The sequence below is a fragment of the Sordaria macrospora genome, chromosome 4 (genome assembly GCF_033870435.1).
Source record: "Sordaria macrospora chromosome 4, complete sequence".
Taxonomy (NCBI): domain Eukaryota; kingdom Fungi; phylum Ascomycota; class Sordariomycetes; order Sordariales; family Sordariaceae; genus Sordaria; species Sordaria macrospora.
Window position 1 is genome coordinate 1156962 of NC_089374.1, and position 16717 is coordinate 1173678.

The window sequence follows — 16717 nt, forward strand, 5'->3', positions numbered from 1 at the left end:
CCCAATACAAACAGTTTGAACTCGGTGATACGGTGAGCAGTCTGTCAAATTCCCGAATGCTTTCTCTAAAAGCAGAACCTGGAGACACCCCAAGATCCTCCGGACCCTCTGAAGTCTCCAGACACTCCCATGGTTTCTCATACCGAATTTCGGGGTTCTTTGTTCCACTTGGAATGGCTCTTTTTTCCCCTCCCGTAACGGTCTCACAAGCAAAGTTTCAAGGATCCATCCCCTTACAGGCGCCACTCTCAAATAAAGCATCACATATTTCCAAGTGGTTGGGCGTACACAACAAGCTTATCTAAAGCCTGTCGGTTAACCAGGTTTGCACGAAGTGTCACCAAAAGTTGTAAGTGTATCACGTTGCACCTCGTGAAAAGAATGGAGAGCACTCGGGTGATTTACACATTGAACCCTGTGCCACAGGCCGAAGAAGGTGCACACATGTGGCTGATTATGAGGCTGTGCTCTGCCGAGCCCCCCGATCCATTCCTCTTGTCCAAACAAAAGTCAAAGAAAGACTGAAACCCGCGTCACCGTTATTTTTGGCAAAGCGCAAGTGGCACATGTGGTTCGTCAGTCACAGTGGCTCAGTCGCTGTTCATTCTGTCTGGTTGAGAGTCTTTCAATCCATGTGTTCATCAGGCTCCTCAGCGTGTGGGTGCTCGAAGGAAAAGATAAACGGTCGATCACGGAATGGCAATTGGATAACACCACTGCACCAGAAAGCACGAAAATGCGAGGTGTTGACGATCATCAGCTGTCTGATGCTTTTTGCCTTCGCTCTGATTGATGGAGATAAAAAAAATCTAAACCAAAACTCGTGGCTGCTCGCTCCCACTCGTGGCTTTGCATGCAGAAAGAAAGCATTCCATATGTACAACCGGTAGTGTAGATCTCAGCAGACCGGAAAGGCTTAGTCAAAGGTGTTCCGATAGAAGAGCCAAGCAAGCAATAACCTTTAGCCTGACCAGTACATACGTAATGAAGTTACACTCCCAGACCCTCGGGCCGGCAAGCTAACCCGCTCCATAACGGTACCACAGCACAGTTGAGCCGCAAAATCCCAAGAGCAAGAGGCCTCCTCTCAGCAAGGCTTGTGGGAGTGAGTGAGACCGGCTACACCTCCCGGTAAGGCGAAATCCCCTTCTTGAGCTCGTTGACGATCTCCGCCGCATACTCCGCACTGCTAGTCTGGAAGTCATACCGCTTGCTTTCCGTAGCTTTGTACACCACGAGCTGTTGACACAAAAAAACGTTAGCGATATACTACCCACGAAACTTTTCTCATCAACCAGACACAACAGCGAAAAAGTAACAGCAAGCAAAACATAAAGAGTAAAAAGAAAACAATAACAAACATACCTTAAAGTTATTAGGATGCTTTCTCGAAACCTTGCACCCAACTACATTGCTGAAATGCACCGTCGTCGCCTTCCCATCCACAATCTCTCCGGGGTTCTTGCCGCCCGCCGAAGGCATGATGTGGATGTACTCGCCGTCGATGACAAAGATCTTTTCCGAAAGCAGCCGCATCGGCTGTTTTCTCCAGACCGTGTACTTCTTGACCGCCGTCGCGCCGATGCCCAGCTCGTCCTGCTTGAGGATCTCCTTGGCCAGCGGGTGCACGCCCATGATCCCGCGGCCCTTTTTGGTTTTGGTCGTCCACGTGGACGAGTTATCTGCGAAAAGGGGCGGGCGGGGGGACGAAGAGCTGGGGGAGCCGGTCATGGTTAGGGGACCGTCGGTGGCGAAGCGGCGCCTGTGCAGGTCCAACTCGGTTACGTTGTTGAGCGAGGCGACGGTGCGGTCGAGGGGGACAAGGGTTCCCGATTGTGGCAGCTTGAGCACGTGGTTGGCCTTGTCAAGCTGCCGCTTGCGGCACGCCGTGTCGAGCACGTCGGCCAGCCAGGTCTCCGTGGTCACGTCGAGAGTGATCATTTGTCCAGCTGGTACGTCGGAGGAGTGGATGTGGATGCGCAGGAGACGCTTCTCGCCCCGCGAGGTGCTCTGCGTCGGCTGGACCGGTTGCGGCATGTCGGCGTACATGGTCACGCCGGGCCGGTAGGTGGTGTTGAGGAGCGGGTTGCCTCGGGGTTCAGCGGCGGGCAGGAGGTGGGGGTTGTCTGGTCGGGGAGTGCCGCGCGGTGTTAGATCCTTGTCCTCTTCCTCCTCGATGGCGGCGCCGGCTTGTTCTTGCTCGAATTGTGGGGTGAGTCTTTGGTTTTCCTCGAATTCATCTTCGGATGCCTTGGAGAGGGCGAAGATGTCGTAGACTTTGGAGTTGGAGCGTGACCGTCCGGCTTTGTTGTTAGCCGTAGTAAAGGAGGTGAGCTGCTTCTTCCGCTCTAGGGGCGGGAAGTCATCATCCACTTCGCCGTCTTCTTCCACCATGCGGAGCGTCCACCAGTTGACGTTGAGCCTGTCGCTTGGGAGTGATGGCTCAAGCTTCTCTTCATTGTAGCGCCATAAACTCAGACCGATGAGATCGGCAACAGTTACGGGCCTGTCCACCATGCCTTCACCCTCATGGACGGTCCGGCGAATAAGCACCTCGAAAGGCTTCGAAGGACTCTTGGAGAAGGGGGCGTAGATCCTAAGCATAATCGGGTTCGGGTCACCCTGTCCTGACAGAGAGGCGAAACGATCGAACGGAAGTGCCGGTTTTGTCTTCTTGGCCTTCAGTGCCGCGGAGAGCAAACTCTTGGGTTGAATCACACTGATCGGTCGGATCGTGCTCAAGGGTCGTGGAGGTGGAAGCTTCCCAATCAGTAGAGATGACGGAGGTGGCATGGCCGACTTGCGTATCATGGTTGACCTCCTCGTATACTCTCGTGGAGGTGTGCCGACCACTTGATGCTGAGGCGATGCATTCATGGGGTTCTTGATGGCGTCCAGGATGGATGCTGAGTCGATACTTTCGACAAAGGCTTCGGATATGTCCGAAGCGTCCGAGTCATCGTCGTCCTCTTCGTCCTCGAGTAGATCGCTTGCTTCTCGCTTGATGCCCATGGAAGGATCTGTGTTCAGCTTGGCCGATAGCTTAGCTGCTCGGGCGGCCGCAGCTTGAGCAGCCTCTCTCGCCCGGTGGAAGCCAGATGCGTCAAACTCGTGGTCTGATGAGACCTCGCTACTTGTTACAGTATCGCTCCTTGCTCTCTCCTTAACCGTCTCCAATGCGGACTGAGAGCCTCTTCTGACTGCTGGTTTTGGTGGTGACATGGTTATTGTCTGGCGCAGGCTGGACGACTGGATAGGTGAAGAGCCAGATCGATTGCGCAAGGGCATCTTTGCAAACTTGATCTGCTGAGCAGCTCGGTGGTCTTGTTCATCGTCGCTCTCGTCGCTGAGGTCGCTGCTGTCGTCTTCCTCCTCCATTTGCTCCCTCCTCCTGCGGCGCTTTGCGGCTACACTAGGACCCAGCGGAATGCCCCCGCCCGGAAATAAGTTCTCTTCCTCCCCTTCATCTTCAAGCGGTAGCGCAGCTACTCGTGGAGCCTGAAAGTATTCGGAAGCGATGGCGGTAGGTATAGGAGGAGAGTGGGTTCGCTTGATGAGGGCGGGATTCGGACGCCAGCCGGTGGACTTGAAGGGCGCCGAGTTGAGGAAGCCTTCATTCAATGTGAATAGCCGTTCTCCTACGCCGTCGGCAACCTCATTCAGATAGCCGGTACGGAGCTGGTAGGAAACCAGACTGCAGAAAGCGGATCAGCACGATTGGACCAACACGGGCGAAGCCTTTCCACACCGGTCATGGGAGAACCCAGCAGCACACATACTCTTCCACCTGGATCACGGACATGGCTGATGTCGGGACATATAATAAGAAGAGATGGGGGTAATCGAAGGTCCAATCGCAGTCACCGGCAAGCAGGCTATATCAAGAGGCGCCGGAATGGGGTCGCAACCGGAATCCGACCACCATCCAGATGCGATTGTGATGGCGAGATAGTATCTTTCAAGCCCTTGATGTTCAGTTGTTATACACGAAGTGGGTGTGTGAAGACGGATTGGCGACGGGGTTCGGCTTCGGCTTCGCGATAAGGTAGCGGCGGGCGAGTCCAGCTCGTAAGTAGTGTAGAGGACGAGGTTGTTGTGTAAGGGATGATGACGGGACACAGGGGAGTTCGTTGTCGCCGCGCTTGTTTCGAGGTAGGGGATTCGTACAACTGTCGTCCTGATCGCTTTCCGTCTGCCCTGTCTAGCCTTGTGTCGTGTGACAAAGTTGTATGCGGTGTTCGGTTGTCGAATGGTGATGTGTCGCAGGGTGTTCTAGCGAGGTCGATGTTTCTAGGGAGTCCCTGGAGCCACTGCATTCCCGTCGGGGGGAGATCAGCGCCCGCCGGCCGTTTCACACGCGGGCACAAAGCTCCCCTTATCTTATCAGCTGTCGGGCTCATTGCTGGTGGGCGAGGTGGGGTATCAAATGCTGGGGAAACGGGCCAGGCCCAGCTGGAGACTCTTTCTCCAATTGCGCTGCATCAATGACGACCCCTGGACGTTGCTGCCAAGACACGGCCCTGTGAACGTCTGAACGCCGTGAAAGTTGACGTCGCGTCGCATTTCTGTCTCTTTACACCATCAACCACCCGATTACCAACAACCGAAACCACACCGAAATCGATCAATATGGGCCTGGTAGACTATGGTTCCGACTCGGACTCGGACTCCGAACCCGTTCAGCAGCCGGTAGCGCCCACACCCGCACCCGCCGCGGCTTCCTCGACCACCACCAAGAAACCGTTCCAAAAGCTCATCGATCGCTCCGGCTCTGGTTCTGGCAAAATCATCGTCAACCTAGGCAGCGCAGGCACAGGCCCCGAGCCAAACCCGGCCGAAGACGAACCGCCAGCAAAACGGGCAAAGACAGCTGGACCAGGAGCCAGTCGCTTTAGCAGTTTCGGTTCTTTTCTACCAGCACCCAAGAAAACGGCACCCGCAGCAAGCACTGCCTCTATATCAGCGTCGACGGACAACACCAGCAACAGGCCTAAGCCAGTTGTGAATTTCAAGACTGGCGCAGAACCTGCTTTCTCCAGGACCAGCAACGATGATGGGGACGATGGATATGGAGCTTCAGAATCGACGTCAGGGTCCGGTTTTTCCTCCGGACTCAACCTACCCGCACCAAAGAAAGGGCCATCACTACCAGAAGGACAGAAGGCAGAGGAGGACGTGAAGCTGGTTGGAAAGCCGCTCATGTTTAAGCCACTTTCTGTGGCAAGGAAGCCCCAGAAAAAGAAGACTGTGGCACCCAAAGCACCAGCTGTCCAGAGTGTTGGGGACAAGGCGTCAACAACGACACCAGGCCCATCGGCACAAGACCCTACAACACCAGCACAACCGGCAGCTCCGAAAAGGAAACAAGTCTCGCTCTTCTCCATGGAGGAGGAGGAAACCACCTCTACAACAGCAGCAGCAACAGCAGTCACTGGCGCCTACGAGCCCCTATTTACCGCCCCAGATCCTTCCGCCAGCTACGAACACCATGACAACGACGTGACAGGCGACTACGATTCTTACACCGCCCCTAGCTATAGCTCGGCACCTAGCAATGCTTCCCACCAGCAGTCCCTCAGCTCCATAGCCGACGATCTCTCTCTGAACAAAACAGCGCGCAGAGAGCTCTTTGGGCGGCAACGTGGAGGCAAGAATAAGGATGCCTTTGAGATTCCAGAAGGCGCCAAGGTTGTAAACTTCAACATGGAGCAGGAGTACGAGCACAACAACGCGCTGAGAGCCTCGGGCGAGCAGGTGTACAATCCAGTCCGAGCCATTGCGCCGGGCAAGCACAGTCTCAGACAGATGGTCAATATGGCGCAGAGCAATGTGTCTGCGTTGGAGGATAGTTGGGCTCAGGCAAGAAATAACCGGAAGGACGCTGCGGGGAAGTATGGGTGGAAGTGAGGCGAGCGTTGTGTGTGTTTCGGTTATTCGATTATGATTTTGCATGGATGTCACATCATGAAGAGGGTCAACAGATTGATACCCATGGATACGTATAGCAACACTTTGCCCTTTCAGACAGCTTAGGCGGAATGGTCCTGCATTCGAAATGACAACAAGCAATGAAGCTATCGCAGTACTAGACCCAAAAAAAACTCCTAACGCCATGCCTTGTAACTGTGTCCTATCATAAGTGAATCATCATGAGCTCTTCCGTGTATCATTCCACAGCTTGTCGACAATCTGGAAGATCGCCGTCACATCCCTCATGATCATAGCATCGGCATCTCCTCCCAATCGCTGCTGCATCTTATCCGGATGCCAGCGTACTCTCTCGTCCTTCAGCCTTGCCGCAAACTCCTTCTCCCCCAACTCCTCCAGCCCTATCCCATGCACAAAGAACGCCCTGACCGTCTCCGGATCCATCTCCTCAATCTTCCCACCCACAGCCACCTCCCTATTCACAGGCCAAGGAATCTTGTTCGCGTCGAATTTCTTCCCACCTTCTGTAGCAGCAGCAGCAACAGCCAATTCCTGCCACGCCTTGAGATACTCCTCCCACCTATCCTTCCACACCCTCCTCTTCCTCCTCTCCTCGCCCCTCTTCAAGCTCCGCTCCATCTCCTTGGCGATCCTCCGCTCCTCCTCTTCTCTCCTCCGTTCTTCCTCCTTCCGCTTCTGTCTCCGCTCTCGCTCCTCCAGCAAGCCCTGGTGCGTCTTCTCCCACATCCGCTGTCGGACATACGCGGCGTACTCCTCGTCCGTCATCCGCTCGAGCTCGCCCTCAGGGTTGACCCGCTCCCGCGCGGATGAGTACACGTGGATCGGTTGCCCGTAGACGCCTTCCCAGTAGGCGGCGCCTTCGTCGTCGGCCATGGCGTCGAAGAGGGACTCGCGGAAGGCGGCTTCGGGGTCCAGTGGGGGTTCGGCGAAGGGGTCTTCCTCTTCGGGATCGGGCTGTTGTTGTTGTTGTGGAGCGGGAGTGGGTGTGGGTGAGCGATGGCGACGGTGCCGCCGGTGGTGGTGACGATGTCGGTGTTTGCGACGGGGTTCGCCGTCTTTAGGCTCTGTATCCCGGTCCCGGTCCCGTTTCTGGTTGCGGTTTTTGCTCCTATCTCTTGATCTCCTCCGCTCTCTTTCCCGATCGTCACCGTTATCCTCCTCGGAGCGATGCCGGCGACTACGGTGTCGGTCTGGTCTAGGCGAGCGTGACCGTGATCCCGTCAGTGACTGCGACCGTGACCGTGATCGTCTCCTCCTCCTCCGTGACTCCCTATCCTTGTCTTTGAACCGGAACTTGGTCACCTTGGGCTTCTTCTCCCTCTTCCTCCTTCCTTCGGAATCCCGATCCTGGTCCTGGTCCCCATCATCATACCTATCCCTATCCCTATCCCTTTTGCGTTCACGTTCACGCTCACCTTCCCCATCCTGATCCCCACCAACGACATCCTCCCCAACCCCAGTCCTGGAAATACCGCGGTCATGACTGACACCCCTATCCGTCCTGCTGCTGCCCTTTGAGGCTTCAGCCACTAGTGAAGTTGACCGTGACCGGCCCCTGTCCAGCTCCGGTTCCCGTGAGCGGTGGCGGTGCTTGCTCCTACTACCACCATCCCCACCCCCACCAACAGCCCTTGCATTGCTACCGCCTAAGGCCTCAGAAGCATCGCTTTTTGTTGCGGGTGCAACAGGCGCAGCAAAAGGAACAGGGTTGTATGAAGCCAAGATTCTTCGCCGTTTGGGGGATCGTGGCGGTGAGTTGAATCCGTCAAAGGACATTGGTCTGTTTTTTTTGTTTTTTTTTTGCTTTTCTATCGTTCGTTGTTGTTGGCACAAGGGAGAGATTTCCAGTGGATTCCAGAACCCCCTTGAAGGATGGGGATTTCGTCTGCCTGTGCCCTGTGGTCTGTAACGACCCAGAGTTCCTAGACGGGGGTCCTTGCTCAAGACCTCAAGCGCGCACTTGCGACGACGAGATAGTGTGTGAAGAGGTTCGCGTCAAGCTCGGGTTACTGGATTTCGATGCCCCCGGTGCCGTAGATCCGTGACTTGTTCCGTAAGTTGGTTGACTGTGGTGTGCGGTGAGCCTGGTGAGGATGGTGAGGTGGTGAGGTCGACGCTGGTGAATGCCTGTGATCAGATGCTTGGTTGTTTTTGTTGGTCGGTGCCACTGCCTGTGATGCAATCCAGGACAGCATGTAAATACAGAAGCGAGCTGCTACTTACTAGGGACTAACGGCAACAGTGTCGAAAACAGTGCACAACGCCCAAAGCCTGTAACTTTGCGTTTTCGGCGCAGCGCGTATCACGTTACAATACGACGGTACCGTAACTTTCAACACTGTTTTTTAGCGTTTCTGCTCGCACGTGGGAAGTCATTGGGGGTTAGGGTCCAACCTGCCAACCTTTAGCGCGACAGCCCCCACCCTCCATCCCATGTGCTTTCCCAAGTCGTCCCCCAAAAACCCACACCACCATCATCGCCGCTTCCATGGCCATGGAACAGCAATAGGTAGGTACCTAACCACCCTGACCTCCCCCCTCGCTCGCTGGGTTCATGTCATGAGATTCTTTCTCCGCAACAACTCGGCTGCTTCCGCTGGCGAAGTTCTTTAGCCAATTTCGCATTCCTTCGCAATTCCCACTGGAGTCGCATCAGATGCCCGACAGTAACAATTCGACCACGCCAATACTGTACTGACGAGGATCTCTTTCCATTTCACGCTAAAGAGAGTACACCGTCCTGAAACTGTGTTGATGTCGAGGTACCTCTACAACCGCGGTCAGCGTCGACAGTCCGAGACATCCATCCCACTCCGAAGGGAAATTCTTCGAGGCCGAGAACAATCCGTCAAGACATTGATTGGGCTTTGAAGGCCATTGATGCCCAATCGTATCGTCGTTTCCTCCTCCGAGCTCCCTAGCATCATCTCCAATCTCCATCTCGGTCTCGGATGTCGGGTCCATCTTCACCATCCAGGGTGCTTGTCGTCGGCCGACTGTGAGACTGTTCTCGATCGCACTTTTCTCCCGAAGTGAGACATATCGTATGAGTGGTACTTATCAGTAGCAGAGAAGCATCAAGTAGCAACGACAACTGACAAGTGAGTTTTTGCCAAGTTCGCAAAAGAAAAGTAAAAGAAAAGCAATTGGTTGCATTCTTTTAGTGAGAAAAGACCGACGCACATCGCTGAGTGCACGCACGCACTGTTCATGCCTTTTGCATATCGGGACCGTTACATCGCTGAGCCTTGCACTAATTAAATGTTGAATGATAGGTAACAACAAGACGTCAACTTGTCACCTACGAAATGCACACTGCAACTGCAGGTTTGATATATCTACTGTCACTATTCAGGCGGCTACCCAGGATAGGGGTCTCATTAGGAAAAACAAAACAAAAGTACCGCCGGCAAAATCCCGGATCTTCATGCTCATCCTCATCTTCTCATGTTGGCTTCACCTCCGTAGGTAACCCCTTCCAGAAACACATGCAGCTCGTTTCAATGCGTCCCTGAGGCAAAGTGTTTGAAGTGAGGCTTTCGTGGTGTGCAAGGACAATGTGAGGGCGCGCTTCCTTAGCTTCCGCGTCTCCAATTCAGGAAGATGACGGAGACCGGGACCGGGACCAGGACGAGGGTCCTTTTCCAAGGTGGCACAGCTACTAGATGTTTGGTTGTGACTTGGGTACATCCGATACCTTGGTCGGTCGCGGAAAGTTCCCGAGACGAATGAGCTGCAGTGTGCATGAAGTGCCATAGGGGACAAATGCATGTAAGTCTCGCAAGCGCTTATCCCAACCACACCTCATTGCGTGTTGCGGGACAAGCGCTTGGGGCGGCGCGCGGAGCGCCCGCCATGCCCATGCCATGGATGCAAGAATTCCCGTGATGATGGTGATGGTGATTGATGGTGGTGGTGTGGAGATGAAGGCTAGAAAGGGTACGTATTCGCAAACCTTTGGAATCCGAGGGGATGGGCGAGAGAGTGGAAGCCCGTGATCTTCCGGTTACTCCTCGGAAAAGCCTCGGATTATTACCACTCAGGATACTGATAGTGGTGGTAGAAACATCACTACCAGAAAGTACAGATGAAAAAGGCCGTTGCACAGATTTCTGGTTAACAACTAGGTACCACTTGTCACAGGTATAACGCTGGGAACGCTCTGCGACAACACTCGTCTTTATTCCCACCACTCCACCTCCCGGGAGTCCGCCTCACTGCCCAACCTTTCTTCTTCCTAGGTATGTAATATCGTTGGTTATTCAACCCGTGCGAGCTGTTAGCCTTCTTTCTCCCTTCCCCTGGCTGCCTAATTACTTAGCGGTAGATCATCATGCACGTAAGGATTAAGTAGTCACGTCAAGGCCTCGCGGCTGGAGCCCGCTGGACTAGGTACTGCAGTCAGCTTGATCATCACCACCGCCAGTCATTCCGTCCCTTTCCGCTTGCTATGCTAGCTTGCTTCACTTCATTGCAGCTTTGCCTTTGTACATGCACAGTACCCGTATGCGCATATCCTCAGCTTCCATCACCAACAGTGAAGACGAGGATCTCACATACAAAAAGCATGGAAATCAGTCAGTCAAAACCTTGCGCCACACACCACGACACTGTTGGATGGACGGTCATCTTCACTGCCTCAGTGAGCGTTGTTATTTTGTTGCTTTACTTAGCAACAGTGTGGGAGCCTTCTTCTCTTTTTTTTTTTTTTTTTGGGTGGTAATTACGAATCATACAGCCTTTGGTTGAACATGTAGCCTAGACCAAAAAATCTAGAATCTGATTTTGCAGGAAAGACTCTGAAGACGTTTCGAGAAGTCGTTCAAAAGAATGTATGAAAAGTAAGTAGTGACCAGAAAACAACCCAAGAAACTATAGGTAACATTTCCATTCATCAGAACACCAGCCAGTGAAGTGATCTTCGAAGCGCATGCATACCTTCGTTCGATCTCGAAAGATCTACAGTATTGATTTTTCCTCCTTTCTTTGATGAATGACTAAAAACTGACTCGCGAACAAAATGTCGGGTGCTTCTCCCATTCCCATTCTTGTCTCATTTCCATGGTTCTTCCAAGCCATCAACGCCATCACTGCAGTTTCAGTTCCGAAGTGTGTCTTCTTCTCTCTCTTCTTCTTCTCTCTTCTTCTCTCTCTTCTTCTTCTCTCTTCTTCTTCTCTCTACTCTTTTCTTTCTTTTTCTCTTCACTTTTTTTACGGTATTCGCACTGTCTCACTTCATTTCCCAACTTCTTCTTTCAGTCCCACTTCATTGCCCAACGCAGTCCAACAGAGTCCTAATCGAGCCCATATCAATGTTACCAACTCGGCCAAATTCAGTCGTCCTCAGTTAAATCCACCGTCGCATCGAAGGTTTAGAAGAGACGAGATTTTCTTTGATTTTTTTTTTTTTAAAAAAAAGAAACCCCCCCCCCCCCCCCCCCCCCCCCCCCCCCCCCCCCCGAAAAGAAAAAAGAAAAAAAGAGAAAACATTGAAAGTGCAAAAGTGCAAAAAGTGATCACCTCTCGCTCCCTCAATGCTACCGTACATACCACAGGTTTCCAGAACGAACGAAACGCAAAACACACGAGAAACACGAATCTCACATCTTCGCGCTGATCGAACGTTTCGGACCCGAATCATCATCATCATCGACCTACTCCACCCCACTGCCACTGCCACTGCCTGCTCACTATGGTAACAGTCCAGGTCTACACAAAAGGCTCGAGTTACTTTGTGCGAGAACCCATACAGCACAGTATAGAATGGCATTTTGATAAATGTAATCATCATGAACGGGGAGGGGGAGACCAAGTCACACACTCTCGGAAATTCCACAGCCTGGCAAAAAACGTGGTAATTCATCTCGGTAGTCATTTAGACCCCGTCCATTTCCCTTCTGAAGACTCCGCTTTTCACAAACTGGGAGGGGGGGGGGGGGGGGGGGGGGGGGTTTCGTCTTCAAATCTTAAAGTACCTGTAGGTAATGATGTCACTTCACGAGAGGTAGTGTAGTGTCCATGTTCTTGAGATATTGATAATTGGAAACTGTGTACTTCAGGGGTACCACATGTTGATGAAAGAATGGCAGTATGGCACGCTCTCTATGGGGGTGGGGGTGGAGTGTGATTAGATGGAGCACTTGCACAGGACCAGGTTGCTAAAATGAGTGATTGCGACCTCAGTTTTATCAAGAATTTGTATCTCTCACGTTATGTGTAATGTTTCGTTCGAGTTTCCGTGACCCGAAATATCCGCTCGAAAAGTTGAAAAAAATAAAAAATCCTCATTTGAATTTCCAAGCTCACCCCGAGGTCAGAAGCATTGGTGTGACGGGGCTGAATGTGACGGCGAGTGTGAGATCTGATCACTCTTCGAACTTCAGACGAACCTTGCATTCAAGTTCCGCAGGTCTCACAATTTCATATCTCAAAAAGCGCGGTAAGTCAAAGACATACATACAGTAGTCTGTTCTTCTGCCCAACTATTAAGCTCCATTTATGACTATTCCTAAACCGCACACTTCATCCTCGGCGTAGCTTTTGATAACAAACTCCGCCTTAGCCAATTAAAGGGGTCGTCTGTCTCCCAGACAGTTTCGAGCCCCTGACATCCCGCCGACGGGATGTACCCATGATTTGCCAATCCCATATTATACGAAGCAGAAATTATGATCCCGATGGTCCCCCGTAAATAAAACAAGTCCAGATGCAATATAACGAACGGCCAAAAATGCAAAGCGCCGCACCCAGATATGATGAAAAGCCAAATCCTCGTAAAACACCAACCCAATGATGATGACCCTGGCTGCACACCAAAATGAGAAAACACGGGACATTTCCCCGTGATCACACCCCCTCGACCCCGTTATAGACAGGGGTATTAACAGACTAATGAGGCAGCGGAGTTGAGATATCGGAAAGCCGATTAGGAGGTTGATAAGCCGTGGTAGTAGAAGGATTAGGTGCGTAAGCGAAGGGTAGGTAGCGGTAAGGACCAGCCGTAGGACGCTCGAACACAAGCTCGGCTCAGGAGGAAACAGTAAAAGTAGTAACAGTGAATATGAAACATTGAGCGAAGTGAATATTCATAACAAATGAAATTTTGATACAAAACGAACGTAACAAGACACAAAGTCTAGGGGAAAAAAACTCGCTCTTCTCGATGAAAACAGTCATTGCCGGTTGCCCAGGCTTGCTTTCAAATAAGTCTAGATCGGGGGAAGAAACAAAAGAAAGATGCATGTATAAAGAGCGTGATTTTGTGTGATTGGGCCCGAGCGAGATCACTCGTTAAGCGGCAGGTCGGTTGGAATGCGTCTCATGCCTCCATTGCTCAACTGGCCTTCGTAGACTCTCAGGATGACCATGAGACCCTTGCATCGGATGTCTATGAGCACCTTCGAGGGGGCCTCTTTGGTTGATAGCCCACCCTATCTCTGGCCTAGGAGCGGGAGTAGGAGGATAAGGCTGATAGCCACTGCCTGATGGACTCTGCGAAGTCAAGGGGACGGAATGCGGTCCGTTGGACGCCGGAGGTGGGGTTGTGGTCGATTGAGGCTGATCAAGTCCCCGAAGAGGGGGTAATCTTGGAGGAGGAAGATGAGGTGAGTGAGCCATTCCGAAGGCTGATTGGGGCATGGCCATGGGAGCGCCCGTGTTATGTGGGTAAGCTCCAGTAGTGGGCGACGGCTCAGTGTCGGTCCTCCTCCGCCTTCTAGGCCTCTCGAGTGTCAAGGACTCGTCGTATGGAGACGAATGGGTGTTGTCGGGATGCGACCGGGTGCGTGAATGGGTATAAGGGTTTGAAAGCTGGTGTGACTGCGAAGGTTGAGATTGCGGCTGCGGTGGGGGTAGCGGACCCGTACGGGGGCTGTTCTCGACCGAGAACGAGGGTACGCTCGGGGGTGATGATACAGGAGTCGGTTGCGCTGGGTCTGCCAGCTTGCTGAATTCAGGGATGCCAGCCACAATCTTCCTCAGACGTTCTGCTTCGCTGCGGAAGTAGTCGCGCTCAGTAGTCAAATCCTGCATCTTCTTGTTCCACTCTCGGCTCTCAACTTCCAGTCTCTGTAAGTCCCTCTCCCTGTTTCGCTCAATCTCCCTCTTCCGCTGCCTAAACCGCGCCGACGCTCCCGCGTTTCGCTGTCGCTTCGCATCCGCCTGTCTCGAGCCCTGGTGGATATCTACTGGGACCAAGATTTCTTCACCAACAGATGGTGTGATGGTAATCATATGTTGCCGTCCATCGACTGCAAGCCTGCTTCGGTCCTGAAGCAGATAAGCGGCGGTCAACCCGCCTGATACGGGTCCAGTAGTCGTGGTTGGAGGACTGGGGAAGGATGGGTGAGAGACAGGTCTTACCGTGGGCTCCCGAGTAAGAGGACCAGATTGTAGCGGCCCTGCTGTTACAGGCGGGGGAAGTCTTTGACCCAGAAGCGGCTGTGATAACGGAGGAACCATCCCAGTATTCGGCTGCGAAGGCGGGGGAGGTAGAGAAGCTCCCTGTCCGTGAATCGAGCCAGCAAAGGGGCGAGGACCTGAGAAAGTCGGTGGACCACTGAGTGGTGAGGTGTTGTGAGACGGCGTTGGGGTTCTTTGAATATGGGATGGCATGCTTGGGAGCTGTTGGCCTTCCATGGGCCTTGTTGTTCCACGACTCAAGCTTGATGGTCTTGGGGACCTTGGGGTTAACAGCCTCCTCGACATTGCCATTGCGAAGGGGTGGTTGGTAATAGGAGATTCGTTTTCGGAAGTCGGAGGAGGTACCATGGAGGATGTGGCGGGAACCGGAGTGGTAGTTCGGGAACCAGGCATGCTTTGCGTCTGATAACCATAAAAGCGAGATGGGGACCCATCAACTGGATACTGGCCCATTCTCATGGTTGCCTGTGGGCTGCCCCTCTGGACAGAGGGCATTGGGAGAGATGGGGCAGGTGTAGGAAGACGCTCTTGAGGTTCGGACGGGTTCAGAATGTTGTGCACACCGGAAGTTTTCGATCCTGTTTGAGCGTGGTTTCCGTCGATATTGGTCATTGAGGTGTTGCTTGGGTTACGATGAAGTTGATGGCTCGATCCATCTTGACCAAAGGCTCGGTAGGGCGGCGACGGGGAGTGAACGTCACGCGACGATGAGAGCGCGGGAGGATGAGGTGCAGGACCCCTCTGTGACATTGCCTGTTCCCCTTCGCTTCTGTGGTCTTCAGCACCATGATACTGGCGACCGTTGTCGCCGTTGAAACCCTGCGAAGCGAGTGTAAACCCGGAGCTGACACTTGGTAAGCCGTTGTGTCCAAAAGTGGTGCTCGGAGACCCAAAGCTGTAGGCAATGGAAGAGGTGTTGTCTGAAGAGTCCGCGCCGAGCCACCTCCGGGGAGGCTCTTGGGGACGGGAAAGAATTGAGATAGCCAGCGTGACGGATTTAACGGTGGCACTGTATAGAATGGTTTATTAAATCACCTTGTTGAAGAAGAGAGTGTTGCTAGCGGCTGGTGCGACGGGTGGGTGAGTCTTTATGCTGCGCACCCGAGTCGGAAGTATTGGCAGCTCCACGTTCGAATAGCGAGGACGGTGTCGGTTCCGGACTGCAGTAGCGGCAAACGCACACACAGGATGAGCTGCAAGATGTCGGGTACGTGGTCGAGGCCCGTACAACCAACGTGTCAGCCAAGTTGTCAAGCTTTAGAGACAAAGCTGGCGTAAAGACAAGAGCCAAAGAGCCTAGCAGCGGGTGGAGGCTAGCGGGGACTACTTCGACAGGAGGCTCGTCTGGCGGATAGCCCAATGGCCTCTAGCGGAGTAGAGAAAAAATGACAGGCGTAGACAAGAAGTCCCAGTGGGTAATCGATGCAAGAGTAGTTGCGGTGACAAGGTGGGATGAGATCCAGGTTTCTGGGCCACTCATAGCCGTCAGGAGGAGACTCTGCCAACTGAATGGTCCTGGAGACCACGTAGCGCTAGAGGTTCGCCGCTTGGGTTGGCGTAGGTCAAGATGAAGCCTCCTTTCAGGACCTTATGTCTCGTTAGCTTCTCGGGATAGTCCGTCTGTCTGTGGTGGAATTCTCGTTGGCTTCACAAAAAGTCAGGTTGCTGTGACGGTGGTGAGCAGGAATCGGTATCGAGTTGAGGCAAAATCGCGCTTCAAGGTCCCCGCCGGCAGGATCCAGACTATATAATCTGATTGGACCACTGTTGCTTTACCTGGAAAGCAGAGGCCGTGGATACTGGATAGGGGAGGATAACTCGTCCCACGACACAAGCCACAACCCTTGAGTTGACGTGTGAGCTCCAAGGGTATCTCAGTTCCGCCGGCCACAGTAACCAGCATATTCCGGGGCCTGTTATTGTTCACCCATGCTCCTGCTGCTTAACCCGTTCTATTCAAGTTGCTTTTTCTCTGCTGGGTGGTCGTGCTGGTACCGGTACGTAGTGTACTGGGGTGGAAAAGTCAAGACGGGGATAATGGCGAAATAGGTACACGGTAGTCAGCAGGCAGTGAGTGGTAAGTAGCTGCCGGGGTGCGGCAACGGACGAAAAGCAGGGGTTAGAGGAACCATGTCATGTTGAAGTGATGGTCGCTTGGTAGGTACCAAAGTTCTTGACAGGGCTGTTGGCAACGATCCTCCTGGGGAAACAGACAGGCTCAATGTTACCTAACACTGTCGGTTGGTGTGCTGCCTTTTTCGCTCAAATTATCTTGCTCGGATTTCCTTTTTCGCTGGCCGTTTCTGTGAGAGTCCACCCTGTGGGTAACATGGGTATGTTGGCCTGG

General features: G+C 53.1%; 4 protein-coding genes across 4 annotated transcripts; 1 reads left to right on the forward strand and 3 right to left on the reverse strand.

Moving 5' to 3' along the window:
- Positions 1–664: 664 nt before the first annotated feature.
- Positions 665–4361, reverse strand: SMAC4_06492 (uncharacterized protein). Its single transcript, XM_003344243.2, has 3 exons — positions 3780–4361; positions 1366–3694; positions 665–1239 (listed from the first exon to the last, which is right to left on the reverse strand). The coding sequence occupies exons 1-3, from the start codon at positions 3800–3802 to the stop codon at positions 1120–1122; spliced, it is 2472 nt and encodes an 823-aa protein (XP_003344291.1). The 5' UTR covers positions 3803–4361; the 3' UTR covers positions 665–1119.
- Positions 4362–4629: 268 nt separating this feature from the next.
- Positions 4630–6110, forward strand: SMAC4_06491 (uncharacterized protein; the record flags this gene model as incomplete). The annotated part of the gene is made up of 1 exon (XM_003344242.2): positions 4630–6110. One exon carries the CDS (start codon positions 4630–4632, stop codon positions 5905–5907), a length of 1278 nt encoding a protein of 425 aa, XP_003344290.1. The 3' UTR covers positions 5908–6110.
- A 37-nt stretch (positions 6111–6147) lies between these two features.
- Positions 6148–7725, reverse strand: SMAC4_06490 (uncharacterized protein; the record flags this gene model as incomplete). Its single annotated transcript, XM_003344241.1, has 2 exons — positions 6148–7013; positions 7098–7725. 2 exons carry the CDS (start codon positions 7723–7725, stop codon positions 6148–6150), a joined length of 1494 nt encoding a protein of 497 aa, XP_003344289.1.
- Positions 7726–13239: 5514 nt separating this feature from the next.
- SMAC4_06489 (uncharacterized protein) lies at positions 13240–15120 on the reverse strand (the record flags this gene model as incomplete). Its single annotated transcript, XM_024655534.2, has 1 exon — positions 13240–15120. One exon carries the CDS (start codon positions 15118–15120, stop codon positions 13240–13242), a length of 1881 nt encoding a protein of 626 aa, XP_024511410.2.
- Between the last annotated feature and the right edge of the window lie 1597 nt (positions 15121–16717).

What these genes read in the sequence shown, in the direction of transcription:
- SMAC4_06492 (XM_003344243.2), bottom strand. Translation starts at nt 3,802, where the DNA reads ATGTCCGTGATCCAGGTGGAAGA. An exon ending in TCCGTGATCCAGGTGGAAGA is followed by an intron (nt 3,695 to 3,779) that starts GTATGTGTGCTG and finishes CGCTTTCTGCAG; the next exon opens with TCTGGTTTCCTACCAGCTCC. An exon ending in AGCATCCTAATAACTTTAAG is followed by an intron (nt 1,240 to 1,365) that starts GTATGTTTGTTA and finishes TTGTGTCAACAG; the next exon opens with CTCGTGGTGTACAAAGCTAC.